The 27545-nt window shown below is 53.5% G+C and overlaps 1 protein-coding gene across 1 annotated transcript in view; it reads left to right on the forward strand.

Moving 5' to 3' along the window:
• The window catches only part of PTPRS (protein tyrosine phosphatase receptor type S), a 69811-nt gene that overhangs the window by 26952 nt on the left and 15314 nt on the right, over nt 1-27545 (forward strand). Inside the window, 14 exon segments of the mRNA XM_036399395.1 lie at nt 138-282; nt 5699-6004; nt 7996-8189; nt 10525-10642; nt 13004-13594; nt 14270-14367; nt 14518-14771; nt 15148-15241; nt 15896-16111; nt 17634-17791; nt 18607-18618; nt 20373-20485; nt 23257-23304; nt 26677-26774. Of these exon segments, the coding sequence (XP_036255288.1) occupies nt 138-282; nt 5699-6004; nt 7996-8189; nt 10525-10642; nt 13004-13594; nt 14270-14367; nt 14518-14771; nt 15148-15241; nt 15896-16111; nt 17634-17791; nt 18607-18618; nt 20373-20485; nt 23257-23304; nt 26677-26774 (2445 nt within the window).

Here is a 27545-nt window from a genome sequence, read left to right on the forward strand (position 1 = left end):
TGCAGCAGGGTTGGGGCCGAGGAGCTCCCCAGCCCCGCTGTGGAGCGAGGGGAGCAGGGCAGTGTCTCTGGGCAGGCCTCACCTCTGCTGCCTGTTGTTTGGGTTTATTTTTCTCTTCCCCCCTCGCCCATCCCCAGGTGCTGAAGAACTTCGAGCCCACGACCTCGTTCACGGTGGAAGGCCTGAAGCCCAACACTGAGTATGTCTTCCGGCTGGCCGCCCGCTCGGCCCTGGGGCTGGGGGCCTTCACCCCGGAGGTCCGAGAGCGCACCTTGCAGTCTAGTAGGTGTCTCTCCTTTCCCACCCTTCTCTGAGGGGACCACGGTCAGGGAGCCAGAGATGGTGGGCACAGGGGGACAGAGCTGGGGGCTCCGTTTCGCTCCAGGGAGGGGGGACACCTTTGGGAGCTGCTCCCCTCTCCCCTCGCCGCTCCAGCTAGCTGAGACGTGAGCCAGGAGCAGAGCTGGGCTCTGGGGTGCCGGGGTTGGGCAGCACCGTCCTCTGGTGGTGGCCACGCTGGCCATGGTGCTGAGCATGCTCAGGGGATGGCAGGGATGGCAGCCGCAGCCAGGCCGTCCCACACAGGCCCAGTGCTGCCAGGAAGGGGAGACGGTGGGGAAGAGGGAGGGAGAGGAGCAGGGAAGGTGATTGTTCAGAGGCCCAGCCTTCCCCAGCCTTCGGGGAAGCAGTCCCCATGCTCTTGTCCATGAGCACCTCCACAGCCAAGGGGAGGAAGGCCTGGAGCTCTGGGAATGGCCCCGTTTGGGCTCCAGCAGAGCGGGAGAGAGGAGCCCTGTGGAGGCTGGGAGGGGGATGCTGATGACACCAGGATGGAGTGTATGCAACTCAAAACGTGCTGGTTTTAGTTTAATGGATTGTCTCCCTTCGCTGTTGCCCTGGGGACAATAACCCTGGATGGCAATATTTCAACCTGGGCTTTTCACAGATCTTTGCTTTTAAATGAGGTGTTTTTTCACTGCATGAGTGGCTGTGGCAGCTGTTCTTTGTGTTTTCTGTCTCCTCTCATCTCTACTAAATCACTCCGCTGCAGTTTGGAGTAGCCGGGAGCAGAACTAACTCAGAAGTGGCTCTGGTCACCAGTGTGAGGGGGGAGAGCCCTGCTCCCATCCCTCAGAGTCCCTAACAAGGGGGAGCAGCAGGCTGTCGGCTGGGCTTTTTAATTGTCACATCCTGCTGTCTCTCCCTTTCCCTGTCTCCTTCTCTTTCTGTCCCCTGAGGAGTGGGAAGAAAGGGGAGTCTGTTTCTGCATAGACAGAATTCCTTACTGGGGCTTTCTCAGGCCTCCACTCCATTCAAAGATTTTTTGGTTTTTCTTTCCTTCAAATGTTTTTCCCCTTTTTTCTTTCTTTTCTTTTTCTCCATACTCTCTCTACGTTTCATAGGAAAATCCTTTCCTGACTCTGCTGCACATCTGCTGGTTCTGATCCCAGTGTGGTATTGTCAGAGGGAGCATCTCTGTGGGGTGGGGGAAATGAACTGAAAGGACCTGAAAAATAAGTGTTAAACTTACACTCTGCTTCTGTTTTCCAAGGGGTTTCTCTCCTTGAGACCTGTGGGGACGGGAGGCAAAGATGGTCTGGGATTTGTGCTTTCTGGTTCAATAAAACAAGCTGGAAGAGGGGTGTGGGAGCTGCTGGCAGTAGGCCTCAGTGAAAATTTGTCCCTTAAGGGTGAGGAAAAGGGGATCTGGGAAAAGGGAAGGCTTTGGGGCTTTTTCTAACTTGGCATCTGCCCAGAACACGGACGGGTTTCTCTCTCTGTAGCTCAGCTTTCATAGGGAGAGTCATTAATTTAATGCTCTTAAGAACATCAGCTGGGAGCTGTCAGTGTCCTGTAACACGGTGAAACATTTTTTCCTGGCTGGCTGTTGGAGGAACGAGTCAATTCTCCCTGCTCCGGGTGACATCCTTCGGCTCACAGACCTTCTGGCTCGGGACAGGCTTTTGTGTCTTCCCTCCTCAGCTCCTTTTCCGTTCAGCTCCTCCTTGGCCTGCTCCATGCCTCTTCTTTCTTCTCTCTCTGCTCTCTGCTTGCCTGCCTGCATGCCCTGCACCCGATGAGCCGGCTCCCTGCTGTCCCTGTCCCTGGCTGGGCCATGTCACCCCACGATGGCATCTTGTCCTTGGAGTGACAGAGCCTCTCCCCGCTCTCCCCTCTGCTCCTGCTGTCCCCTCCCAGCACCCACCCGCATGTGGCAGCCCCTCCCTGCACCTCCCTGCCAGGGTGGCTCCTCCTGAGCATCATAACCCAAGTAAAATCCATTAAACTAAAGGTAAAGTATCTTTTTCTTCTTGAAGTAGCTGGGTTTTAACTCTTCAAGTACCAGAGACATAGCTTGTAAAACGGACAGGCTCTCGTGGCTGGGAGAAGCTGGTTTGCCCTTTCTGGTTAGCCATGACCTTCCCAGGCTCCCTGGCAACTCTCCCACTGGGAAATTCCAGAGGGCAAAGCGTGCTCAGCAGGCAGGGGTGGCAGGGTGGGTGCTGTGAGGCTGCACGTGCAGGCGTAGAGGAACAACGGGGCTTTCTCACCCTCTGTTCCTGCCCAAGGAAGGATTTCCCCCCACGTAGCTCCGCTCTCCCTCCTGTCCCCCTCCTCACAGAACACGAAGTGAATGAAACACCCAAAGTCTGTGGTACCTAAAGGGTTAAAAAACATGATATTGTGCAAGGTCAGTAAGGGTCATTCTTGTGGCTTGGACAGTCAACTTTAAAGCATGTAAAAGGTGCAGCTCAGGTGAGTACTGGCTGGTCTCAAGCAGATTCACAAATACAGTCCACCCTGTGGCTGCAGGCTCACCACCGGTGGCTCTGCAGACACTCCCAGATGTCCTGGAGCCCTGGGAGGGTGGGGAGGGGTCCCAAAAGGCTGGTGGAACCGGCCAGCAGGCCAAGGCAGAGCTCTCCTGCCTGGGGGCTCCTGGCTGAGCCCAGGGAGGGGCTGGTTGCAGAGCTGAGCTCGCAGCCCCAGCGGGGTTGGTGGCACTGGGCTCCTGGCGCTGTCCCCAGCGTCCCCAGGGTCACACAGGTTGGGCTGGATTGTGAAGGGAACAGGGCCATGAGCTCCCAGAGGCGTGTCCAGCGTGGCCAGCCAGCACCCCTGGCTGTTCTCCTCCGACGGGGAGGGGGCCGGGCAGCACCTGGGCCTTCTCCCCCATCACCCACCCCCAACCGTGCCTTTTTGACCAGAGAAAGTGCAAAACCATCCCAAAAGGAGGCCTCACCCCAGGGCCTCTCAGTAGGTCCCTGTGCTGGAGCGTAGAGGGTGAGTGAGCGAGCGTGGCAGCGCAGACAGTGAGCCCAGTGCCAGCTGGAGCTGAGCTCTGCTTCTGGGGCTTTCAGAATGAGGTGCAGGATGAAGGGTAGGTCAGGTCAGACCCTCTCTGCAGTGGGTTTCTCAGCTGTGGTGGCTTTGGCTGGAACTAAGCAGGAAAGGTGGATTTTTAATATGCCCAGCCTCTGATGAAGACCAAAAAAAGAAGGGAACGGCACCGTGGCAGCAATGGGAGAGGGCTGAGTCTGTCCCTCCATACCTTGAAACCATCCTTGAGCTGGTTCTGGGACATGGGATGAGCAGTGCACCTCTGTCCTGGAGAGGTGCAGCAATCACAGCAGATGGAGAGAGCCAGAGGGAAGGAGATCTGGGAACGTGCTCTCCTGCTCTCTGTGCTGACAGTTTAGCAAAAGAGAACAGATTGGGGTCCAAAATTGCCATTTCTGCAATAGTAGCTGGGGTTCTGCTGGTGGGGGAGGACTTGGGGGGATCATCATGAGCAGAGTGACATTTTAAAAGCCAGTCATGTGCAGAAACCCACCAGGAGCTTGGTCTGGCCTCGTAGCTCAGTTCCTCTTGTTCTCTTGTAAGAAAGTCTTATAAGTTAGCAGTTGAAGCGTGGAAGGTAGGTAAACAGACTGGGAATGTTCTGGAAGGAGTCACTTTTTATATCAGTATTATTTTATTATTATGATTTCCTTTCTGGTGTTTTGTTTTGTTTTGTTTTTTCTTTTTGTTTCAAATTATTGGCTTGATTTGTGTTTTATTTTCCAGTTTGTTCCTTTCGGTTTGGTTCATTTGACATCTTTTGTGTTGTTTTGCGTGGCCAGCCATGGCCAGGGCTTGTCAGCCTCCTCACTGGGAGTGCTGGGGAGAAGGGGGCCATTCTGCCAGGTTAAAGACAGCAATAGTGCATAAAAATAGAAGGAAAACACCCAAAATGTCCTACTGGGCAGGGTGCTCAGAGAGCAGTGGAGGGATTATCTCTGCCCTTTTTGAAAAGCCACTTCCCTCTGTCTCCTGGAAAGTGTGTGGCTCTCACTCCAGTGCCAGCTGGGCTAGGTGTGACTGGATTTAGCAGAGTCCTCGAGGCAAACTGGGCCTAAACATCTGGGTTTGACTCAAGGATGGGAGTTAGAGGCTTGAAAACAATCATTCCTCTCTAAAAGAGCTTTTTGTTGATTGAAAAGCATCAGAGGAATGAGAAGCAGTGACCAGCACTGACCTACTGCTTCTTGCAGGTGATACTTGGGGGGCTTGGGAGTCAACCCCAGTTTCCTGCCCTGTCTGCAGAGGCTTAAAAGCTCTTTATTGCAGCTGGGTGATATTGGAGTTATTGATTTGCCCTGAGAATGGATCACACTCTGCTTCCCTGTGCTGATCAGTTGTCCTTAGTGACAGGCAGAAGCGTGGGCCAGCTCCTGGAAGTGTTCAGGGCCAGGAAGGAGCCCCCTGGATGGTGGCAGCTGTTCCTGCCCAGGGCAGGGGATGGAACCAGAGGAGCTTTAAGGGAGAGCTGTGGGTTCTACCTTCCCCACCTCCTGGTCACCCTCCTGCTGCCAACCTGAGAAGGTGCCTGGGTAGGGCCACAGTTCCCAAGGTTTTCTCCCAGAAACGCCCTGGTGTAGTTCAGGCAGAGAGTGCAGTGGGAATTAGACCTGTGCTGCTTTGGAAAATCCCCTGGATACACAAATACCTCACCAAACCCACTGCCTCCCTCCTTCTGCAAGTGCTTTCTCAAAACCCTCCTCTCTAAACACCATGGCTTGGCAGTGTCCTGGGCATTCCTGCTGTGGGATTTGGCCTCTTCCAGTCTGGGGACAGCTAATCACTTCCATCTGGAGGTACAGACTCTTAAATTTAAGCCTCCTGGCAAAAGATTTGCTTTTCTTACTTAATTTTCACAGATCCCTTCAAAGAAATTCAAGATCCCAGTGACTGAGGTTGGAAAGTGTTTTCCCAGCCAGAGCAGGATTTGCCAGGCTGCTGTAAAACAGGGAGCCAAAGGAGAGGGTTTTTATAGGGTGCAGCTGGGTGTGTAGCTGGTGCCAGCTTAGTGGAAGCAGCAGGACCCCTCTTGGCTGGCCCGCTTGCTGGTTTAGTTCTTTGCTTTACACCATTTCAGTTTTGATGCCCCATTTAATTTCTGTTGGCTTTTTTTTTTTTAAAAAAAAAAAAACCTCTTCATTTCGGAAAAAAAAAAAAAAAAAGACAACAACAAAAAGCTCTCTTCTCTTTTAATTTTATCTTCCTAAACCAAACTTTCGTACGTTTTATTTTAGATTTTTTTGTTATCATTTTCCTTTTTTTTTTTCTTTTATCTTTCCCATCTTTTGTTTGTTTTTTTTTCTCCCTCCCCTTCTTTCCCTTTTTTCCCTGCTCCTGAATTTTCCCCCCCTCCTAGAACCGTCTGCCCCCCCTCAAGATGTAAAATGTGTCAGCACCCGCTCCACCGCCATTCTGGTAAGTTGGCGGCCGCCGCCGGCCGAGAGCCAGAACGGCGTCCTGGCCGGCTACAGCGTCCACTATCGAGCGCTGGACTCGGAGGACACGGAGCTAAAGGAGGTGAATGATATCCCCCCAACCACCAGTCAGATCCTGCTGGAGTCCCTGGAGAAGTGGACCGAGTACCGCGTCACCGTGGTGGCTCACACGGAGGTGGGGCCGGGCCCGGAGAGCTCGCCGGTCATCGTGCGCACGGATGAAGATGGTGAGTGAGAAGGGTTTGGGTTCTGCTGGGGGGGTTCCTGTCCCTGCAGGGGGTTGTTCCCATCAGCAATCTCACAGCCAGGCCCTTCCCGTGGCTCTTGAGTGGTGCCAGGCCAGAGCTGGAGTGGGATCCAAGATCTGAGTTGTGCGGCATCTTCTGGTGCCGTCACCTGGCATCCTCTGGTGCCACCACCCCATCACCTGGTGCCACCACCCCATCACCTGGTGCCACCACCCCATCATCTGGCATCCTCTGGTGCTATCTGGGGTCTGTAGGGTTGCCCTCCCCTGCATTTATGGGGTCTGTAGGGTTGCCCTCTCCTGCATTTATGGGGTCTTAATATCTCCAAGTCTTGACTGCACCATCCTCTGGTGCTATCTGAGCACTGGGGTCTGTAGGGTTCTCCTCCCCTGCATTTATGGGGTCTGTAGGGTTCCCCTCCCCTGGATTGGTCTTAATATCTCTGAGTCTTGACTCCCCCTGCAAAGATGCTCTCACTGAGCCAGGAGCAGCCAAGGCACTAAAAACCTTTGCTCTGAGGAAAACCTTTGCTGCCAGAACTTGAATCATTGTATATCCTGAGTTGGAAGGGACCCACAAGGATCAGCCAAGTCCAGCTCCTGGTCCTGCATGGGACAGCCCCAAGAATCCCACCCTGTGCCTGGGAGCACATGTTTTAAAGTATTAAAGAGTTCTTCCCACACATTCCTTGTTACTACCTCCTCCTTAAGTCAGAGCTTTTGTCAGTCATAGAAAGGAGGAATCTGTTAAAGTTTCAAAAACCTTAAGTGACAACAGTTCAGTGACCCCACTCAGAGACTTGACTTTTCCTGGTATTTCTACAGTAAAATAAAACCAGGGAAAAGCATGAATGGGTGTATGAAGGGAGAGGAGCACCCTCAATGTGAGGGTAGAACTTCAAATAATATTGGGAGAATTTAGGGAGCTGGAGATAAACAATGATAGCTTATTATTAAAAACAACCTGCAGGTGTTGTTCTCCTAATACCTGTTTTCTTGTTATTCTCATAAGATTGTTTATAAATGGGTGTTAATTAGCCAGTCAGGTGAAATGTATTGATTAGATGACCAATCAGGTCTACCTGGATCAGAGCAATGTATAAAAGGAGCTGTCTGAAGTAAAGACGTGTGCTTTATGCCACTCAGCCCTCTGATGGCTCTGAAGAGTGACACCATCCCCGTGTCCAGGCTGTGCAGATCAGGTCCCACAGAACTTCACAATCCCCCAGAACTGGGAGGGCGGTGCCAGGTGATGGGGTGCTCAGGTCTCCTCCCAGAGCTCAAATCCAGTGTGTGCACAGCCCAGAGGAGCAAGGACAGGCTCCCAGCAGACCCCCAGTTGTCAGCACCCAGGAAATCCCTCTGGCTGTCCTGAGCAGCCAAGAGCCCTGCCAGGGTGCTCAGAGACCTGGCACAGAGCCCAAAATGCCCCTGTGGTTTTGATTATGACCCATGGAGCAAGTTACCAACCTTGTATGAAGATCAGCAAGCCACAAAAAATTAAGTAGAACGATAGTGAATTTATCAGGGGGTGAAAAAGTAGATTTTGGGGTTTCTAGAATGGAGGTCCAGAGGGCAAGATGGAGGGATCTGGGCGTGTCCAGCCTTTCTCCTTCTTCTTCTTGGCCTCCATCTTCTGCTGTGATGGTGGCACTCACAGATTGGTTTAGAGTAGAAGCTCACTGTCTAACACAGGTGATAGGTATTGGAAAGTAATTGCAAACATTGTATACATGGTATTTAGTATAAAGACATAACACCACCCTGGGGGCAGGCAGAGTGTCCTGGGCTGTCTTGCTGAACTGACCTCAGCAGGACAGGAGAAAAAATTTTATCAATAAAGAACAATAAACAACCTTGAGACGGAGAACTGAAGAGCTCTGACTCCTTCGAGTGCCGGGCTGGGAAAAGAGACTTTGGAATTCCGACCCCCAATGACCAGAGCCCCCTGGCTTGCCTCCCTCCCTGCAGTGCCCAGCGCTCCACCACGGAAGGTGGAGGTGGAGGTGCTCAACTCCTCGGCCATCCAGGTGTTCTGGCGCTCGCCGGTGCCCAGCCGGCAGCACGGCCAGATCCGTGGCTACCAGGTGCACTACGTGCGCATGGAGAACGGCGAGGCCAGGGGGCTGCCCCACATCAAGGACATCATGCTGGCTGATGCCCAGGTAAGGGCTCACCTGGGCGAGCCTCGGGAGGCTGGGGAAGGGGGGATGTGGCTGTTCTGGGCAGTGTGACTCTGCAGAAGGGCCAAAAGGGGACATGGGACAAGATGTGGCTGTGTCGCTGCCACACCTCTGTCTCTGCCGCACCTCTGTGTCTCGTTTGTGCTCCCAGACAATGTTGCTGTGGAAGAGTATGAGCTGCTGTCCCAGCACTGAGATAGATAAATATCCATCCATCCATTCATCCTTGCTGTGTCTGGGAAGTCTGTTAATTCAGGCCAAGGCCACAGTGGAATCTACTAATTTCTCCCACTCTACTTCTTCCCTCATGCTTGCCTGGTAACTTCTGACCTTGTGTGGCTGCTTGCTCAGGGACTCCTTCCTCATGCTGTGTCTCTGTCTTTCCCTTCTTTCCCCTCTTGTATTCTCACGTGCCAAACCTCTCTTGTTCTCTGCCCAGTGGGAAACGGATGACACTGCTGAATACGTAAGTAAAAACATCAAAACCCTCCCATGCTGGTTCTGCCTCTTCCCTTCTCCCACTTCCTGTTGTGGTGTAATATTTATATTTTCCTTTTCCTTTTTTTTTGTTTTTGTTTTTTGCAGTGCAAGTGTGCCTGTTTTAGAGCCTGTTTTTGGTGTTCCCATGCATTGTCCCCTCCCTGTCACTGCTCCGTGCCCCTCTGTGATCGTGTCGTTTGTCAGCACGCAGCAATCCCACAGGGTTTTCCCTTTGGCTCTGAAGGAAAGATGGGTCTGCTGCTCCTCCACGGGAAGCAGATGGCATATTGAATTTGGGACTGCTTTGAACAGATGAGAATCCTAAAATAGTTTGGATTGGAAGGGACCTTAAAGGCCATCTTGTTCTACTCCCAGCCAGGAGCAGGGACGCCTTCCACCAGACCAGGGAGCTCGGATGGGCTGCTTTGTAACCTCTGTGTCTGAAAAAGATAGCCTGGGAAGCACTGGGAGCACAGAATCCATGAGTCCTGAGCTACCACGGCATGAACAAATGCTTTGTACTCTCAAAGGGCCAAGATTTTTAGAAACTCATTGATGCAAAGCACTGAATCATTATTGGTGCTTTTCCTTTTGAAGCACCTTCAAATCAGCTTGGCTGTTAGGCATTTGCTATTTCTGCTAAAATGATAAATGTTTTCCAAAATCCTCCAGCTACCAAGGAGTAGGAGAAAGCATTTTCTTCTTGGAATGGCAAGGTTCTGAGATAACACACAACTAAACTGGTGGTGTTTGTGTCTCCTGGGCATTGCCAAGTGCCCTGCACAAGTGAGGGGCCTCCCTTTGAGGGATGGAGAATGAGCCTCAGGGAGGCAAAGCCCCTTTCCTAAAATCTTCATAAAGCTCAGTGGCAGGTGTGAGAGCAGAACAATTTTCTTGACTTCCAGAAGCCAGACCTGTCCCTGCAACTGACGGCCTCTAAGTCACTGATCAAAATCCCACTGTTCCAAAGTTCTGCTGTTCCACTCCCAGCTCACCATCAGGGGAAATAGTTATTTTCAGGACTAACAAATTCTTCCCAAGTGCTGCCCTGAGATTTAATATTGAATGCACAAAGGGGTGAGGAGAGTGGAAAGCCATAAAACATGCACAACATTCCCATCTCCCTCCTTTCTGGGGCCTTGGGGAAAACCCTGCTGCATGTGCTGTCATCCTGTTTGATTTAGCACGGGTGTTCCTTTTCCAACACAGCCCTTTGAAAGGCTGCATCCCTCCTGGGGAAGGGCTGTTCTTGAGGCCAGTGTTCCAACAAAAGCTCCTGGGAGCCAGGTGTGGGGAGGCTGATAGAGGATGGGAAGGAGGGGGTGGGATTTAGCAGGGAGCTTTAGCGTGAGCAGAATGTGTCGTCTTGCACTTTGCATTCAAGCAATCCCTTTAATATTATGAAAGCATTAAAAATATCTCTTGAGGAGAGAAGAGAGGGGTAATGGTGAAAAAAAAAATGTAATCTCCCTGAAACCTCTGAGCCTCCTCTGAGGCCGCACAGTGGAGAGCAAAGCTTTGAAGGGAGCGACAGCATTTGGATGCTGAAGTGGTTTGTGTGAAGACAGGGAATGTGTGAGAGGCAGATCTGGAGGAGGCTGCCTTGCACAGGGCCCTGCAGAGCCAGGCTGTGTTTGCAGAGCTGTGAGTGGCTCTCCAGGGGAATGGGGCTCTCCCCCTCTGCCACTTCCCACAGAAGCCCCAGAGTGTCTCGTGCCCTTGGATTTGGTGTTCCTGCATGCTGGAAAAGGGCTGAGCCTCCTGCCAGGAGGAGAGAGCTGCTCTTGGGTGTGGGTCTGAATATTGACACGATTTCCCTTTGGCATCTGGCAAACAGGAAATGATCATTGCTGGGCTCCAGCCCGAGACTGCCTATTCCATCACCGTGGCCGCCTACACCATGAAGGGAGATGGTGCCCGCAGCAAACCCAAAGTGGTCACCACCAAGGGTGCAGGTGAGAGCCTTTTCCTCAGCCAGTGTGATTCACCCCTTCCCTAAAGCCAAGGGGCTTCTCCACACTCGGCTTCTTTCATCCCACCCCCTTCTCAAAGGACAGACTTGCAGCAAGAGCCAGACTGCCCCGAAGGCAAAATTAGATGTAGGGAGGCAGAAACACCTTCATTCCTCACATGCAGCCCTCACCAAATGTCACAGTTTTCTGTCCAGTGCTTCAGAAAGCCCAGGCACACCCAGAAACAAAACAGAGGATAATTTGTCCCTTGTAGTGTCTTGGGCTGTACATTCCAGTGCATCAGAGGGAAAGTGACTGGAGAGGCTGCAGCTTTGCCAGGTGGCCCACGCAGGTACACTGGGGACAGCACAGGTCTGCTCTCAGGGTGGTGACTTGCAAAGACCTGAGGAGCAGCAGGCAGACAGTGGTGCTTGTCCTGCCCACTCTTCTCTTCTGGTATCATGTCTGGTGTACATCCCCTGTGTTCAGAACTGCTGGAGGGAGAAACTCTGACAGTATTGACCTTTCCTGGCTCCCATTTCTGGGATCTGGGCTCTGCCTGCACGTACCAGCCAAAGCCTTTTCGTTCACTCACCCTCTTCTCCTTCCCCTGCAGTTCTGCCCGTGTTTCTCTTCCCTAACTTCCTGCTTCTCTGCTTTCCTCCTTCCTGAGGCTCTCCGCCCTTTCTGTTTTCCTCTCCTGGAGCCTTTCTCTCTGCCTGGCTCCCTTGTCACCCTCCCTCATCTCTTCCATTAGGATTTGCAGTGCAGGTGATCAGTCACAGAGGGATGTTTTCTCCAGCACAGCAGCTATTACCCAAAACTCAATTTCCCCTGACTTGAAATAGCTATTTAAAAAAAAAAATCTTTCAAATGGCTCTGTAACATTCTTACCTTCTTTGCAGTATTGAGTCAATACACCTTCTGAGAGGAGAGATTTCTTTCTTTATCATTCAGGGCTGGGGGCTGAATTTAAATACAATAATACATCTAATTTTCTCCTTTACTGTCCAAACCAATTGCAAAATAAAACACTTCCCCGTCTCTGAACTTTCTTCTCACCTTTATTCCAAACAATATTTGTTGTGCAGATGTAATACTTTCAAGCTCAGCTGATTACAGTAACGTTTGTGATAAAAACTGAAACATAAAGGTAATGGCACTCTTTTTCTCTTTAATGTGTTCCTTAGGCATTCCCAGGGGAGGAGGCTGGCTCTCCCTGCCATTCTTTGGCACTTTGGAAGGAATGCAGCATTTGTTTCAGAGACAGCCCCTCATCCCCAAGGAGGTGTCAGTGGAGGCAGCAGGCAGAGTTCCCCAGTGTGACCCTTTCAAATCCTGCCCTGCTCCCTCCTTCCAGCATTCCAGCCCTCACCCCTTGGGCAGGCTCCTGCTGTGGGACATCTCCCAGCTCCATTTTCTCTCCTCCTGTCCAACCAGGAGGAATAATACCAAGGCGGAGAGAAGGAAATTAGATCTCTAATAGTGGAGCTGAGTGTCAATGACGCGTGAGCTGCTGGAATTAATGCTCTGCTTTCTCTGGCTTCGGGGATCTCTGGGCCTGCACGTGTCATTTAACTGTGGCTGTGGGCTTGCTTAGCAGTCAGCCAGTGCCAGGGCTCATTAGGCAGAGACATGGCACTGCTGAGCTCCCCAGAACCCCCAGACGTGGGGGAGTTCACTGAAAATGCACCAGCACTGTGAGTTCCCTTCCTCCAGAGGAGAGGAGCAGCTCAGAGTGAGCAGCAGCTCTCCCTGCCCTCTGCCTCACACACATTTTGGGCTCTGGCTCCTCTGCCTGTGCTTCCTTCTGTACCCAAGTGGGCGATGAGCTGCCTGCCAGCCGTGTGAGCTGGCCCTGTGCCTGCTGCTCAGGACCTGGGGCTGCCCAGACTTCCTTCCATCCTTCATTGCTTCACCCTCAGCTGCTCTGGACTCCCCAGCCTGGGCCAATCTGTTCCAGGCTCTTTCTGCATGAGTTGGGCTGTGTAATGGAGAGAGGGAGGGAGGTTGGGACTTTGGAGACTCCAGGTTTGTTTTTCCCTGCCCTGGGAAGCAGCTGGGACAGGAGGCTGGGAGTCTGACCCCTGAGTCTGTTCTTCCCAGTGGTGGAGGATGAGTGGTCCAGGGATGGGGGAGGAGCTGTGTGTACATCTTTCCATCCTGAACAAAGGGAAGAAAATAAATTCAGGAATGTGTCAGCAGCTCACAGCTGACATGTTGGCAGTGCTCCTCATTTCCCAAACTGTTTAGGGCCCATCCACCTGTGCAGGGTGGCAGCAGTTTGGGGTTCCGTGGAGCCCAGCTGGAACATTGCTGCAGCTGAAGAGTCCCTGCAGCTCCTGTGTCTCTCTTCTCTCCCAGTCCCAGGAAAGCCCATCCTGTCTGTGCACCAGACAGAGGAGAACACTCTGCTGGTGAAGTGGGAGCCCCCGCTGGGCGCCGAGGGCCAGGTGCTGGGCTACCGGCTGCAGTTTGGCCGCAAGGACGTGGCCCCCCTGGCCACGCTGGAGTTCTCAGCTCTGGAGGATAAGTACATCGCCACCAGCATCCACAAGGGCGCCACCTACGTCTTCAAGCTGGCCGTGAAAAGCCGGGCTGGCTTCGGGGAGGAAGCCGTGCAGGAACTCAGCACCCCCGAGGACATCCCCAAGGGGTACCCCCAGATCCTGGAGGCCAGCAATGTCACATCCATGTCGGTGCAGTTTGGCTGGCTGCCCCCCGTGCTGGCCGAGAGGAACGGCGCCATCGTCAAATACACCGTGGCCTACCGGGAAGCCGGTTCTCCCGGGAACCTGCTGGAAAAAGAGCTGCCCCCCTCCCCAGAGAACTCGTACACCCTCAACGGCCTCAAACCCAACACCGCCTATGACGTTAAAATCCGTGCTCACACCAGTAAAGGCCCCGGGCCCTACAGCCCGACCGTCCAGTATCGGACGTTCCAGCTGGACCAAGGTAGGACTCACCGGTTTCTCCTCCCTCTCTCCCCTTGTATCCGGGGCTGGTGAGGCAAGAGAGCTGGAGAGGTCAGGCCGGGCTCAGCCAGGCTCGTGAGTAAATGCAAAGCACTCTGGTGTCACACTCAGTCCCTCCGCTCCTCTCTGCCTTGGGCCAGGTAAGTCCCTTTTACCGCTTTCTTCTAAGTTAAGTCCGGACACCTCCTGTCACTGGCACCTGAAGGGGGGGGCCAGTCGCTGTACAGGTGGGAAGAGCATTTTCTTCAGCTTTTGCAAGCAGCCAAAAGAAAAGAGCAAAAACTAAAAAAAAAAAGAAAAAAAACCAAACCCTCAAGCCATGACCTGGGATGGGTTTTTCTTCACCTGAGCATGCTCAGCCAGGCAGCACCTCGTTCCTGCAGCAGCCACCCAGGCCCAGAGTGTGGGGGCAAAGCCACGTGCCCTGCTGGGGTTAGGCATGGGGACAGGGAGCACTGGGAGATGGACCTTGGCAAAACTCAAGCACAGTGGAGGAGGGAGCAATCCCTTCAGTTCCTGCAGCCGCAGCCAGACCCAGCCTGGCAGGCCCCTCTTCCAGCACTTGACATTCTCTTCCTTCTCTTTCCTGCTCTTCCTTCCCTCTGCTGCCTTTTCTTCTCCTTTCTCCCCTTCCTCCTCACTTTTTTCTCTGCAGTTTTACCCAAAAACTTCAAGGTGAAGATGGTGACAAAGACATCTGTCCTTTTGAGCTGGGAGTTCCCTGAGAATTACAACTCTCCTACCCCGTACAAGGCAAGTGGAGGGCAGGAGTTTTTTCCCCCGTGCGTGCCCCAGCTCTGCAGGGCTGGGTGCTCTGTGCTCCCTGCACATGGAAGGGATGGGGAGGAAGGAGCTGGAGCAGCACCAGCCTTGCTCAGGGAAGAACCTCCTCCTCTCCCACAGATCCAGTACAACGGGCTGCACGTCGACGTGGACGGCCGGACCACCAAGAAACTCATCACACACCTGAGGCCCCGCACCTTCTACAACTTCGTGCTGATGAACCAGGGCAACAGCATGGGGGGGCTGCAGCAGAACGTTGCAGCCTGGACTGCTGCTGACATGTTGTCCAAGAAGCCAGAGGTGACCCACAAGCCTGATGCTGATGGCAACGTGGTGGTGATTCTCCCCGATGTGAAGAGCTCTGTGCCTGTCCAGTAGGTTTCTGTTTAACTGCAGGGGTGGGGGGCTGAGTTTGTGTTTTGGGGGTCAGCCCTGATTGCTGGAGAGCACCACAAAGCCCCAGGGGCAATACCAGGAGGGTGATCCCTGCATTTCCAGCCTTCCTGACTGTTGCCTTTTGGAGGCACTTCCACAACTAGCAGGGAAAGCCAAAGAAGTGTGCAGGGAGTGCACAAGGAGACATGGGGCTGCCACTGAGTCCAGCTCTTTCCAGGAACAACAGCTGTGCTGAATGCAGAATAAGTGGCTCCAGCCAGTGGGGCAGTTTGTGCAAACTCCCATCAGTGTGTGTGCTCTCCCTTCTTCCATGGCTAATTCCTTCTGTTTTTTCTTGTCGTTCCCAACATTTAGAGCTTTCTACATTGTGGTGGTGCCTCTGAGGAAGTCCCGGGGGGGACAGTTCCTCAACCCCCTGGGCAGCCCTGAGGAGATGGACCTGGAGGAGGTGAGTGTGGCTGAAGCTGGACTCAGCTCAGGGGGAGAGAGAACAGCGGGAATGGGATGGGGACCTGAGGGCTGGGAGGGGGATTTGGGGTACCTGTGCTCCTCACTCAGGGTAGCCAGGCTGGGAGAGGGGTTTGGGGTACCTGTGCTCCTCACTCAGGGCAGGCAGGCTGGGAGAGGAGTTTGGGGTACCTGTGCTCCTCATCAGGGCAGCCAGGCTGGGAGTACCTGTGCTCCTCATCAGGGCAGCCAGGGAGCAGCCAGGCTGGGAGGGGGATTTGGGGTACCTGTGCTCCTCATTCAGGGCAGCCAGGCTGGGAGGGGGTTTGGGGTACCTGTGCTCCTCATCAGGGCAGCCAGGGAGCAGCCAGGCTGGGAGGGGGATTTGGGGTACCTTTGCTCCTCATCAGGGCAGCCAGGGAGCAGCCAGGCTGGGAGGGGGATTTGGGGTACCTGTGCTCCTCACTCAGGGCAGCCAGGCTGTGAGGGGGGTTTGGGGTACCTGTGCTCCTCACTCAGGGCAGCCAGGCTGGGAGGGGGTTTGGGGTACCTGTGCTCCTCATTCACAGCAGCCAGGGAGCAGCCAGGCTGGGAGGGGGGTTTGGCTCTCCCTGCTGCTCCCGTGCAGGCTCTCAGGTGCTCTGTGCCCCCGCAGCTGGTGCAGGACATCGCGCGGCTGCGGCGCCGGAGCCTGCGGCACTCGCGGCAGCTGGACTTCCCCCGGCCCTACATCGCCGCCCGCTTCCGCTCCCTGCCCTCCCACTTCATCCTGGGGGACATGAAACACTACGACAACTTTGAGAACAGAGCCCTGGAGCCCGGCCAGAAATACGTGCTCTTCATCCTGGCCGTGCTGCAGGAACCCGAGGCCGTAAGTGCCGCCTGCTTCCCCCGGCCCTTCTGCTCTTCTGCTCCCTGCCCCAGCCCTCCTGGCATCCTGGAGGGGGTTTTCTTTCCAGCTGTGGCTCTTGTGCTCGATGAGCTGCTTGTGCTTGTGCCTGCATTTGTCTCTTCCAAGCACCAAGGACAAGAGGAGCTGTGATTGTCCCAGTTGTTGTGGGCAGACCTTGCACACTTGTGGCTCCAGACTGGAGTCCAGAATGGGGAGGAACAGTGAGCTGTCCCCTCAGGACAGCACAAGAGTTCAGAGAGCCCTGGGTCAAACCCCTTTTCGAACAGTAGTTTCCTTTAAAGGCTGTTCTTAACTCCTCAGAGCAATGGCCCCAGACATCCTGCTCCTAGAGCATGTCACACTCTGGGCGTTGCTAAGTTCCTCTTCAAGCACAGAGGTTTCCATTTTTTTTTATGGAAAACTACAAGTTCTCTCTACCAATTCAGCATCTCTGCTGTTTTCACTGGGGCTGTACTTGGCTTTATGAAAACAACAATTTTAATATTTACCTGCCTCCTCCCTCACACACAATAGGAAACAGCCTAATACTTTGTTGTTTTTAAATCCCCCTATGGAATTGTAGCAGAAAGCTATTGGAAATTAAGGGTTTTCAGAGGTTTTTTCCCCTGTAAATATTTACTTGTGTATTTGATATTAAAGGATTAGGCTGACACGCTCCTGAATGGGTTTCTCAATCGGATTACTGCAGCTTGAGGTAATTTCTGCTTTAGAACAAGGTGCTGCAGACTCACTCCCAGTGGCCTGGATCCACAGCAGCTCCTCAGTGTGGAGCAGCATTCCAGCCTGCTCAGAACTGATGGAGTTCAAGGAGGCAGAGCCCCTGTTCTTGTCCTGTCCCTGGCTGCTCTCCCAAAGCAGGCCGTGCCAGTTCTCTGTGCTGTTCAGTTCCTGTGTAGGATGGGAATTCATCCTTTGTCAGGACTCTGAAGGGTTTGGATGTGCCTCTGATCCTCCTCAAGAACCCAGCTCGGTGCAGAGGCAGCAGAGGACACACACAGTGTTTCACTACTTTGTGTTTATTTGTCAGGGTTGGTTTTTTTCACTCACCAGACCAAGCGTTAATTCTTGTTTTAATCCCTTCCCTCTTGCTCTGTAATCCCCTCTGACTGTCAAAATCCAGATGGTTACGTGAGAGCTTGGGGAAAGTGTTTGTGTGTTTGTGGCAGTGGTGAGGGCTCAGGGCTGTGCTGGAACAGAAGCAGCAGGAATGACAGACACAGGGCAGGCTGCAGCCTCACGTGAGTGTGATCTTTCTGTGCTCTGTCTCACTGGAGCATTGGAAGATACCCCTCACGTGGATGCCCAGGAACAGGGCATTTTCTCTGGGCTGAAGAGGGCATTTTCCCTGGCAGCACTTGGGTTGTGCTGCAGAGAGCTCACGTCCTCTCCAGCAATTCCTCCTGTGGAATATCCTGTGCTTGGCCCTCTTCAGTCCCATCCCACCTCTGAGCTGTGTTCCACCCTGTTCCCTGTCTTGCAGACCTATGCTGCCAGTCCCTTCTCTGACCCCATCCAGCTGGACAACCCCGACCCCCAGCCCATCATTGATGGTGAGGAGGGGCTCATCTGGGTCATTGGGCCCGTCCTGGCCGTGGTCTTCATCATCTGCATCGTCATCGCCATCCTGCTCTACAAAAAGTAAGAGCTGCTCACACCTCAGATGGTTCTGAGTGTCCCCAGGGACCTAAAGGGGATTTCTGTCCTGCTCCTGAGGGGAAATCCTTCCCTGAGGCACAAATGCTGGGATGGGAGAGTCTGCCCAGCGCAGGAGGGATTAGCAGGGATTTGCTGCTGCAGACGGTGCCCCATGGCCCTCCCAGGAAAGCTGTGCTTGTCCCACAGACACTCCCTTGGGCAGTGAGTGTGTCAGGACCCAGCCTTGCTGCTCCCTGTGGGCACGGGGGGGATGCAGGGGAGGCACCCCTGAGCTGGGGGGCAGCAGAGACCTCCACTGCTCTCAGCCTGGTTTTCTGCTGGAGCTGGGAGACAGGAGCAGGGTGTGATTCTTCAGGAGAGAGAAGGGAAAACCCCTTTTTGTCTCCCTTTCCCTTGGCTTTCTGAGCAGCTCATGGGGGTCCCTGAGCACACACAGGGCAAGGGAAGGGGGCAGCAGGGGCTGAGCAAAGTCAATAAAGGTGGCAATGGCCAGCAGAGGTGTCCCTAGCTGGGACAGCTCGTTCCCAGGGTGGGGAGAGCTCTCCCAGCCCTGCTCCATCTCTGACCTGTGTGTTCCCTCATGCACAGGAGAGTGCCCTCTGCACCCCAGCATGGGAGGCTGCTCTGGGCCAGGGCTCAGGGCTCCTGCTTGGTGTCCCTGTGGCTGGGTGGGCTTTGCTGCTCCCACCTCTGCTGCCAGGGTTAGAGCTGAGCAAATGCTTCCCCCTAGCTCTGCAAGTCCTTTCTAACCTGAGCATTTTTCTTGTCTTCTCTCCAATTACTGCTTTCCTGGACAGCAAACCAGACAGGTAAGAGCACCAGATTTGCCATTTATTCGGGTTCTTGCTTGCTGTGTGTTAAGCAGTGTTTGCTGTGTGGTGTTGGGGCTTTGTTGGTGCAGTTCCCACCTCTAGATCTGTCCTCACAGAAACCCCACGTCAGACTAGCTGGGACCATGTTTGAATTGGGGCAGAAAAAGCAAAGCAAGCCCAGCTTTCTCCTGTTTGTCCATTCCTAAATGAAACAGCCCTTTCTCAGGTTGAGCAGCAGTGACAGTAAATGGCTCATAAAGTGCTGGGTTAATGGAGCAGAGAAGCTCTCATTTGTGTGGCAGTCAGAGGTGAAAGTGGGTTTCTGCATGTCTGGCTGCTCCACACGGGCTGTCCCTGAGCCAGTGGCACAGTGCGAGCAGGATTCTCACAGCTGGGCTGGCCTTGTCCTGTGGCAGAAGCTGCTCTGTCCCCTCAGCCAGGGGCTTCTGACAGAGTCTGTTTATGACTGCAGAAATGAGGCTTTTCCCCAAGCATTTCCAAGACTGGAAGAGCTTTCACTGAAAGTAACTGATGGGTTCAGTCCATGAACTGTTAACAGCAGTTTCAGAACTGCAGCAAAAATAAACCCAAACTGCAAAGTGGTGTCATTCCAAAATGCTGCCCCATGCAGAGCTGGCAGGGCTCAGACCACTTCTTCTGGCTATTAATGACATCAAGAGACAGCTAAAAATGTCCTGAATAACCTCCTGTCTGCCTAAGTGATTGCCATTGCTGCTGCAGGCAGATGATTGGAGGCTTGAACAGGAGAGGTGAGCAGCTCCACAGCCCCTTGCTGGAAGGGCTGGGACCACCTTTCCCACCTCGGGGTGGGGGCCAAATTCTCTGCCCTCTGGAGAGCTTCAGCTCCCAGCAGCAGCTCATCACTGCTTCTGTGCTAGGAGTTATCACATCTTTAGGTCAGCACTGGGCTTTGCTTCTAAATTCTCTTCAAGGAGAATGAGCCAGGTCAGCAAAGACTTTTTCAGCTGCCTAAGCTAACCTAAGCCATTTGGAGGGAAATATATTAGGAAGCACTTCCATGTGCAGCTCAGCTGGCGGGTTGGAGCAGGCTCTGGTGCCTGGCAAGGAGAGGTGGATCTCAGCAGGCACAGCTGTGCTGGGAGAGGATGTGTCTACACTGTTTGTTGAACCCACATTTTTAGGGTTCTGCAGTTCACAGAAGATTGAAAACTGCTGCTCTGACTTCTCTGCCTGCAGCAGGGCAGCTCTGAGAGCTCCTGAACAAGCCAACAGCAATATCAGAGCTCAAAACCCAAGGTCATGGCCAGGAGATTCTGTACTTTTCCAAACGATTCTGCTGGCTCTGGTGCTCTCAGGCTGGAAATGGCTTGGCCAGATTGGAACATTTTTTGCTCTGCAGAGTTCAGTGGGGGCTGCTCTGAGCAGGGAGGGTGAGGTATGAGTTCACAGCACCTCAGCTGCTCCTGGCTGCCAGTTTGTGCTGCTGCTGGGAGAAGGGGGGGAATTTCCAGACTTACCTGAAAGCTGCTGAGGGGCTCCCAGGCCATTGTCAACCCCTAAAACATAGCATTGGCAAGCCTTCCAAACCTCATCCCTTTTCTGATGTTTTATGTACTTTGCACCCTTGGCTGCACCTTTGCTTTTCTGTGGGAGCTTTGCTCGTGCCTGAGCATGAGTAGCTGAGAAATAGCTGAGACCACAAGGCCCAGAAGCTAAGCTGCTTTTTCTTTCTGGTCTCTTTTGTTTCTTTTTTTGGCTTTGTTGTGAAGCAAACGGAAAGATTCAGAGCCACGGACCAAGTGCCTCTTGAACAACGCTGAGATTGCCCCCCACCACCCCAAGGATCCTGTGGAGATGAGGAGAATCAACTTCCAGACCCCAGGTAACCTGCTGCTGACCAGCCTGTCCTGCTGGGGAGGCAGGAGAGGGCACCTGGCCCTTCCCTGAGCCCCCCCTGCCTGCCTGCAGCTGCTGAGGCACAGCCTGGAGAGCCAGAGCTGCCCTTGGGCACAGCCAGGAGAGGCAGAGCTGCCCTTGGGCACAGCCAGGAGAGCCAGAGCTGCCCTAGGGCACAGCCAGGAGAGCCAGAGCTGCCCTAGGGCACAGCCTGGAGAGCCAGAGCTGCCCTAGGCCACAGCCAGGAGAGCCAGAGCTGCCCTAGGGCACAGCCTGGAGAGCCAGAGCTGCCCTAGGGCACAGCCAGGAGAGCCAGAGCTGCCCTAGGGCACAGCCAGGAGAGCCAGAGCTGCTCTAGGGCACTGCCTGGAGAGCCAGAGCTGCCCTTGGGCACAGCCTGGAGAGCCAGAGCTGCCCTAGGGCACTGCCTGGAGAGCCAGAGCTGCTCTAGGGCACAGCCTGGAGAGCCAGAGCTGCCCTAGGGCACAGCCTGGAGAGCCAGAGCTGCCCTAGGGCACAGCCTGGAGAGCCAGAGCTGCCCTTGGGCACAGCCTGGAGAGGCAGAGCTGCTCTAGGGCACAGCCAGGAGAGCCAGAGCTGCCCTAGGGCACAGCCAGGAGAGCCAGAGCTGCCCTTGGGCACAGCCAGGAGAGCCAGAGCTGCCCTTGGGCACAGTGAGGGAGCCCCAGCCCTGTCTGTGCTCAGTGGGGATGCTGGGAGCCACCTTTGCTGGCATCCTCAAGGACCTTGCACAGGCTGTGTCCAGTGCTGGCAAGGCAGAAGAAGGGTTTTCCTGGATTTCCAGAGAAATTGGAGCCCTCTGGGCTGAGCTCCGAGTGCAGTGGCTGTGCCAGTGCTGCCCTGCGCCCCAGCTGGGAGCTCCTGGGTGGGGAGATGCAGTGTGGCAGCCTGCCCAGCACCCAGTGCTCCAGCCACACCTGGAGCTGGTGTTTTCTGGTGCCAAACCACTCCTGCTGGGAGCCAGGGGCTGTGCAAGGGGAAAGGAGCTGGTTGGTGCAGGTGAGGCAGCTTCTCCTCACTTGGTGCAGATGCTGTGATGGAACCCCAGGCTGGTTGGGCTTTGGGAGCACCTTCAAGGCCACTCAGTTCCACCCCAGGCTGCTCCCAGCTTTGTCCAGCCTGGCCCTGGGCACTGCCAGGGCTGGGCCAGCCTGTGCCACAGTGCTGAGCTCTGGGCACCTCCCTCCTGCACACACGTGTCCCCATGTCCATGCATGTCCCAGCTGCCTGCATGGCACCTCTGCAGCACCACTGGCGAGTCCTCACCCAGATGGACACGTGGCCATGCTGACCCAGTGCCTGTCCACACCTCTGCCTCCAAGTTCCTGGTGCTCGAGGCTTTGGAAGGGAATTTATTGTGCTTTTTGGGGGCTGGCTGTTGTTTTCAGTTTGTTTGTATTTTTTTTTTTCTTTGCTGTGTGCTCGTTGGTAATGTTTCTGTAGCTCCTGTTTCCCCTTCCCATCCCAGTCCTGTCCTTAGCATTGTCCAGTTTCCTTAGAGTGGGGCTGGCAGGAGGGACAGAGAGCAGGGGAGGCACGAAGGCAGGGCTGAGCTGAGGGGCTCTTATCAAAATGAGATAGGAAGCACTGTGGGGATCAGCCCAGGCTCAGGAGCAGTGCTGAGCTGAGGGATGGCAGCAGGTTCGCTGCAGTCCAGCACAGGTAGGTCCCTAAATCAGCTCTTAGAGCAGCTCTTGCAGCAGAGTCTGGAGGTGTTGGAGATCTTCTGAGTGCTCCCAGCTGCAGCTCAGCACTTTGTCTGGCTTGGTTTGGGTTTTTTGCCCTTGTCTGGTGCTTCCTTTGGGAGCATCCTGTGGGTGCCCCAGGTGGAGGGAGGTGGGAGAGACCCAAGAGAAGGAGCTGCACTGCCTCAGATGAAAAGACTGTGCTGAGATAAAAATAAAAAGCTGTGGCCTTCCAGCTTGGTGCCAAGAGGCAGCTGGAAGTGCTGGTTCATGGGTTTCCCTCAGTGGGGGTTTCTCTGTGTGCCACAGGACAGCAGAGTCAGCTGAGGGTGCTTCCAGCAGGTAATGGGATGGATGGAGTCAGTCTTGTGTTGACCCCACTGCTTTGGACATCCTGTACCTCTGAATTCTGGCTCTGGGAGGTTTATAAAGGGTACCCGAGACATCAAGACCTGCATTAAGGCTCTGCAGATCCCAAAAGACACTGCCTGTGTCCAGTCTGCCTTCAGGAGATGCTTTCCTTTCCAAGTCTCTCTGGCCAGAGTTGACCTACCTGGTGTTACTCTGCTCTATCATTTGTTGAGCACTAAAAGGTTTTAAAGGATTTGGGGGAGTTGGTCACCTGCCTCCCACAGAATTTTGGAAACGTTGGGTGAAAATGGGAATGGATGGAAAAAGGAGCTTGGAATGTGTTGGTGGTTGTGGTGCAGTTTGCAGGGGAAGAATCCACAGGTGCTCTCTGAGTTAAAGGCATTGAAATTCAATATATTGTGGTTCAGAAGGGGCCTGTAGGCTCTTCTCCAGACCCCAGGTAGAATTTCCATCATGTCCCCAGCAGTGGAACAGAGGAGGGACATGGGAATGGGAATGTGCAGCTCAGAGAGGGGACAGCATAGCACACCTTAGATATCCTGTCCTAATCAGCACAAAAATACCTTTCTTTTCCTCTTTAGATTTATGTTGGTTTTTGTTTTGTTTTTTTTTTTTAATTAGCATGAAATTTTTACAAAAGTGTATCTTTTATTTATTTATTTTTTACTGTTTTCTGCAGATTCTGGTCTGAGCAGCCCTCTCAGTGACCCTGAGTTTGACTTGGAAAGTTAGTTCCTGTGTGTTTTTGTTCCTGTTGGTTTCATTTTCCCCCCTCCCATTATTATTTTCCTCTTCTATCACTTTCCTTTCCAATTCTTGTTCCGTTCCTGTTACTATTTTTTGATTTTTCTCCGTGTTCCTGCGGTGTTTGCCCATCTCATCCCTTTTCTGTGCCATCTGTGTGTCTGAACTGTGCTTCCAGTTTTACAGTTTCCCCTTAGAGCCCTTTGGAGGACGCGGGGAGCAGCTGGGGTCTCGTCCAGCCCTCGCTGTCCCAGGAGGATCCAGGGCTGCCTTTCCCCCTGTGGCAGATGTTCCGTGGCTGCTGCTTGGCTCAGTGTCCTCAGTGTCCCCTGTTTTTGTGCCCTGGTGTCACTGGGGGGGTTGTGCTTTGGTGTTTGCAATGCAGGGAAAGAGAAACCGGAGCTGCAGCTGCTGATCCCCCTCTGAAAGAGCCACGCAGGCACCTTTTCATTCAGGGGGGGGAAAAAGTGATTTCCCAGCTGTGGCAGGTGCCTGCTCCTTGGCACTGAGCTGTTCCAGGAGCACAGGGAGCAGAGGCCACCCCAGATTTCACAGGAGTTCCTCCAGCCACGGTGGCTTTGCAGGATAATGGGCTCTGGCAGATGTCAGGGTGATGTCTTGGCTGGTGCGCAGAGAATCAAGTCTTTTGTGATAAGATTAGAGAGATTCAAGTGATTGAAATGTTAGATGAGACTGGCTCGAAAAGATTTCATCCCATTAGGAGCCAAGATCCCAGCCTTGCTGGGTGGTGTGGGCTTGGATTTTTTTTTAATACTGGGCAGGGAAGGATGTGAGGTTTCAGCTGACAAATGTGAAGAGTCACAGATGCTGCTTGTGCTGGGAGATGCAAGGGCTGGGAAATTTCCCTGGGTAGCTACACCCAAATATTGGTCTCTTTGGTATGGAATATGTCACAATTGTCCTCTCATTGTAACAGAGGGGATGTGGGAATTTTCCTGGCTGAACTCAGCCTCTCACGCCCCAGATGAGTTCCTGCATTAAAGGAGAGAAGAGCTGAGGCAGTGCCACTCCTGCCTCATCCCATGGCAAACTCCTGGATCCTACTGCAAACCCCGTGCACTTGGCATTTAGACCAGGGCAGTGTTTATTGCTTCAGAGGTTCTTTTATTCCAAAGAGCCCTGGGAAACAATCCCATGAGGAGTTTCTGTCCTTAACAGCAGCAGAACAAGGCGAGTTGCCATGTGCTCCCAGCCAGGCTCTGTGCAGGGAGGGCTGGAGGGGGAGCAGGATGATCCCAGCAAAGGGCAGAGCTGCTGGGGTCACACTCTGGGCTTTTCCTGGAGTTTTATGAAGGAAATCTGTGGAATTCCTTCAAGGGCAAGGTGAGTCCTCATTCCAGATTGGCACAGTGGGCCTTTCCCATGCAGCCCACAGGCTCAGAGCTTCTTGCTCATGTTGCTCCATGGCTTCTGAGCCAAGGAGGATCTGGGGTGTTTTCTTGCTTGTTACAACTGGGGTTTCAGATTGTTTATTTTCTCCTTTTAACATACACGTCCATCGAGTGTTGGTGGTATTAAACTGGTTTGGTCTGATGTGGAACATCCCAGCCAGGGTGGCCTCCCCATCCCACACTGAGAGAGGAGCAGCTCCTCCCACCAGCCCAGCCTGCAGCTGGTGCTGGGGTGGATGGCAGCCCCCCTCCATGCAGGTGGAGAAATAACTCTCCTCCAGGTGTGATGGGACAGGACAACAAGAGACTAAATGGGAGTTTTTCCTCCATGAGCCAAGAGAGGTTTCCTGCCCTGATCCCAGCAGGCTGGGATGGAGCCAGCACAGCCCCCAGGATAGTTCAGGGTTATTTTTGTGAGCTTTTTTTGGTATATTTCCCCTCTTCATCTATTTTCAGCCCTATTTCCTCGTGCTGAAAATAGATGTGTGGTGAGCTTAGGAGAAACCTGTCCAGATTTGGCAGACTCACCCCGTGCCCAGGCCTGGGGGAAGCAGCACCTCTCCCAAGTCACTGTAAAACTGAGGATGTCATGCTTGCTTTGCCATCTCTGTGCTGAGTTTTCAGAGTATCTGACCATGCCGCTGCCACGCCGCTGCTTTGTCACCCACCAACACCCACGGGGCTCGAAATTCTCCCTGGCTTCCATCTCTTCTCCACTCCTGTCCTTCTCATCGGGGGCACTGCCCAGGGCTTCTCACAATGCTGCTCTCCAGGCCTCTGGGGAGGCTGGCAGACAGCATGGGAAGCCTTTGGAAAAACATAATCTGATGCAGATGAGCAAAGCACGGAGAGCTTTTCCTTTCCTGTGGGTTTGCAGCAAAGCCTTTGAGGGACTGTGGGCAGGGAAGGGTCTCTGCTCTTCCCAGAGCTCCAGCTGCCCCTTTCAGAGCAGGATGTGCAAATCCCAGGCTGAGAACTGAGTCAGCCATGGCTGAGATGTGCCCCAGTTGGACCAGTCCGACCCAGTGGGACCTCCCAGTATGGCCCCAGTGAGTTCCCTGGCAGCTCTGGCTGCCTCAACACTGGCACACCAAAGTGCTGGGGGCATTGCAGGGGCAGCAGCTGAACCATCTCAGGAGCATCAGGGCCCAGTCCCCATGCCTGAGGAGCATCTGCTGCCCGTCCATCCCAGAAGGTGCCCGGATGGGGCTGTACAGCCCAGCCCACAGCAGTGGCAGGGAGGAACATCCCCCAGCAGCCAGGAGTGGGAACAGGAGCCTGCTGGGTGCTTCCAGGCCTGGCTGCTCTCTGGGAATGCTGGAGGTCAGAGCTCAGTGCCCATGAGCAGACCGAGAACTTCCAGAGGCGGCACTGCACAAAAAACAACCCAGAGAATCCCTGAGGTCGGAAAAGACCTTAAAGATCATCAAGTCCAGTTCCTGAAAAGCCTCCCCTGCTTCCCCCCATCTGCATATTCCCATCTCCTGCCCACATCTCCATGGTTGGCTGGATCTGCCCCTGCCTCCCTTTCTGTTGGAGCTGGTTCCTGATCCTGGCGGGTGCTGTGCCATTTGCTGCGTGGGTTCCTCTGGCAGCGTTTGCTCATTCCAAGTCCACTTTGGAATCGCTAACACGCATCTGCTCTTCGGATTTTCCTTTTTGTTTTGCTCTGATTTCCACATTGAAAATGGGGCCATCACGGGAACACTCTCATTTTACTGTGGTTTTTTTTTTTTTTTAATTTCCTTGATTTTTATTTTTTTACTTCCAAGGACACAATTTCGAGCCCTGAATTCTTCTCTTCTAACCTCCCTACTTTCATTGCAGATCTTACATTGTAATTTATTTTCTTTTCTTGTTCCTTCTTTCTTATAAAATGCGCAACGGTTGTGAATTTTAGTCATTATTAAATGAGATCCTTTTCCTGCTGTCTTGTCTTTTAGGTATGCTCAGCCACCCACCCATCCCCGTTTCCGAGCTGGCTGAACACACAGAGCATCTCAAAGCTAATGATAACCTGAAATTATCCCAAGAGTATGAGGTATGAGCAAGAGTGAGTGCTGTGCATGGGTTTGCAGAGCCAGGAATTAGGGAATTCAGACAGGCCTTCATCCAAATGAACAGCTTCATTTTAAAGACCTGGTTAGCTGAAATTTAAAAGCTATTTATGTATTGAAAATTAAGTACTTGCTGAGAGCTTTGCTGGGTTCAATTCTAGCTCATAAAAAGAAAGAGGTTGGTCCATGAGCTGCTCCTGTTGGCTCAGCAGAGGCTGAGCTCCCTCAGAGCAGGGATGCAGTCCTGGAAGGGATGGAGCTGCCCTTGGGGTGCCCATGACTTGCTGCTGGACACAGGAGACCAAGTGAAGGACTGTGACACCCAGTTTTTACAGCTGAGCTTGGGTGAGATGAGCCATCAGCAGCCATGGAGCTAAAGATGGGAAAACAGGATGATTTGTGCTTGCTTGTCTTTTCTGAGGGGTTTACGCACGTTTTCCCTATCCTGGTAGTGACAGGGAAAAGGTAATGACCAATCCCAGACTGGTCTGGGTTGGAAGCACCTAAAAGCCCATCCAGGGCCACCCCTGCCATCAGCAGGGACCTTCCACTGTCCCAGGGTGCCCCAAGCCCTGTCCAGCCTGGCCTTGGGCGCTGCAGGGATCCAAGGGCAGCCCCAGCTGCTCAGGGCCTCCCCACCTCACAGGCGGGAATTTCTCCTAATACCCAACCTAAAACCTCTGTCAGTTTAAGGCCCCTTGTGCTATCATTCCATGCCCGTGTAAAAAGCCTCTCTCTGCTCCTGGTTTTGTTGC

This window comes from Molothrus ater, chromosome 26 (genome assembly GCF_012460135.2).
Source record: "Molothrus ater isolate BHLD 08-10-18 breed brown headed cowbird chromosome 26, BPBGC_Mater_1.1, whole genome shotgun sequence".
Classification (NCBI taxonomy): Eukaryota; Metazoa; Chordata; class Aves; order Passeriformes; family Icteridae; genus Molothrus; species Molothrus ater.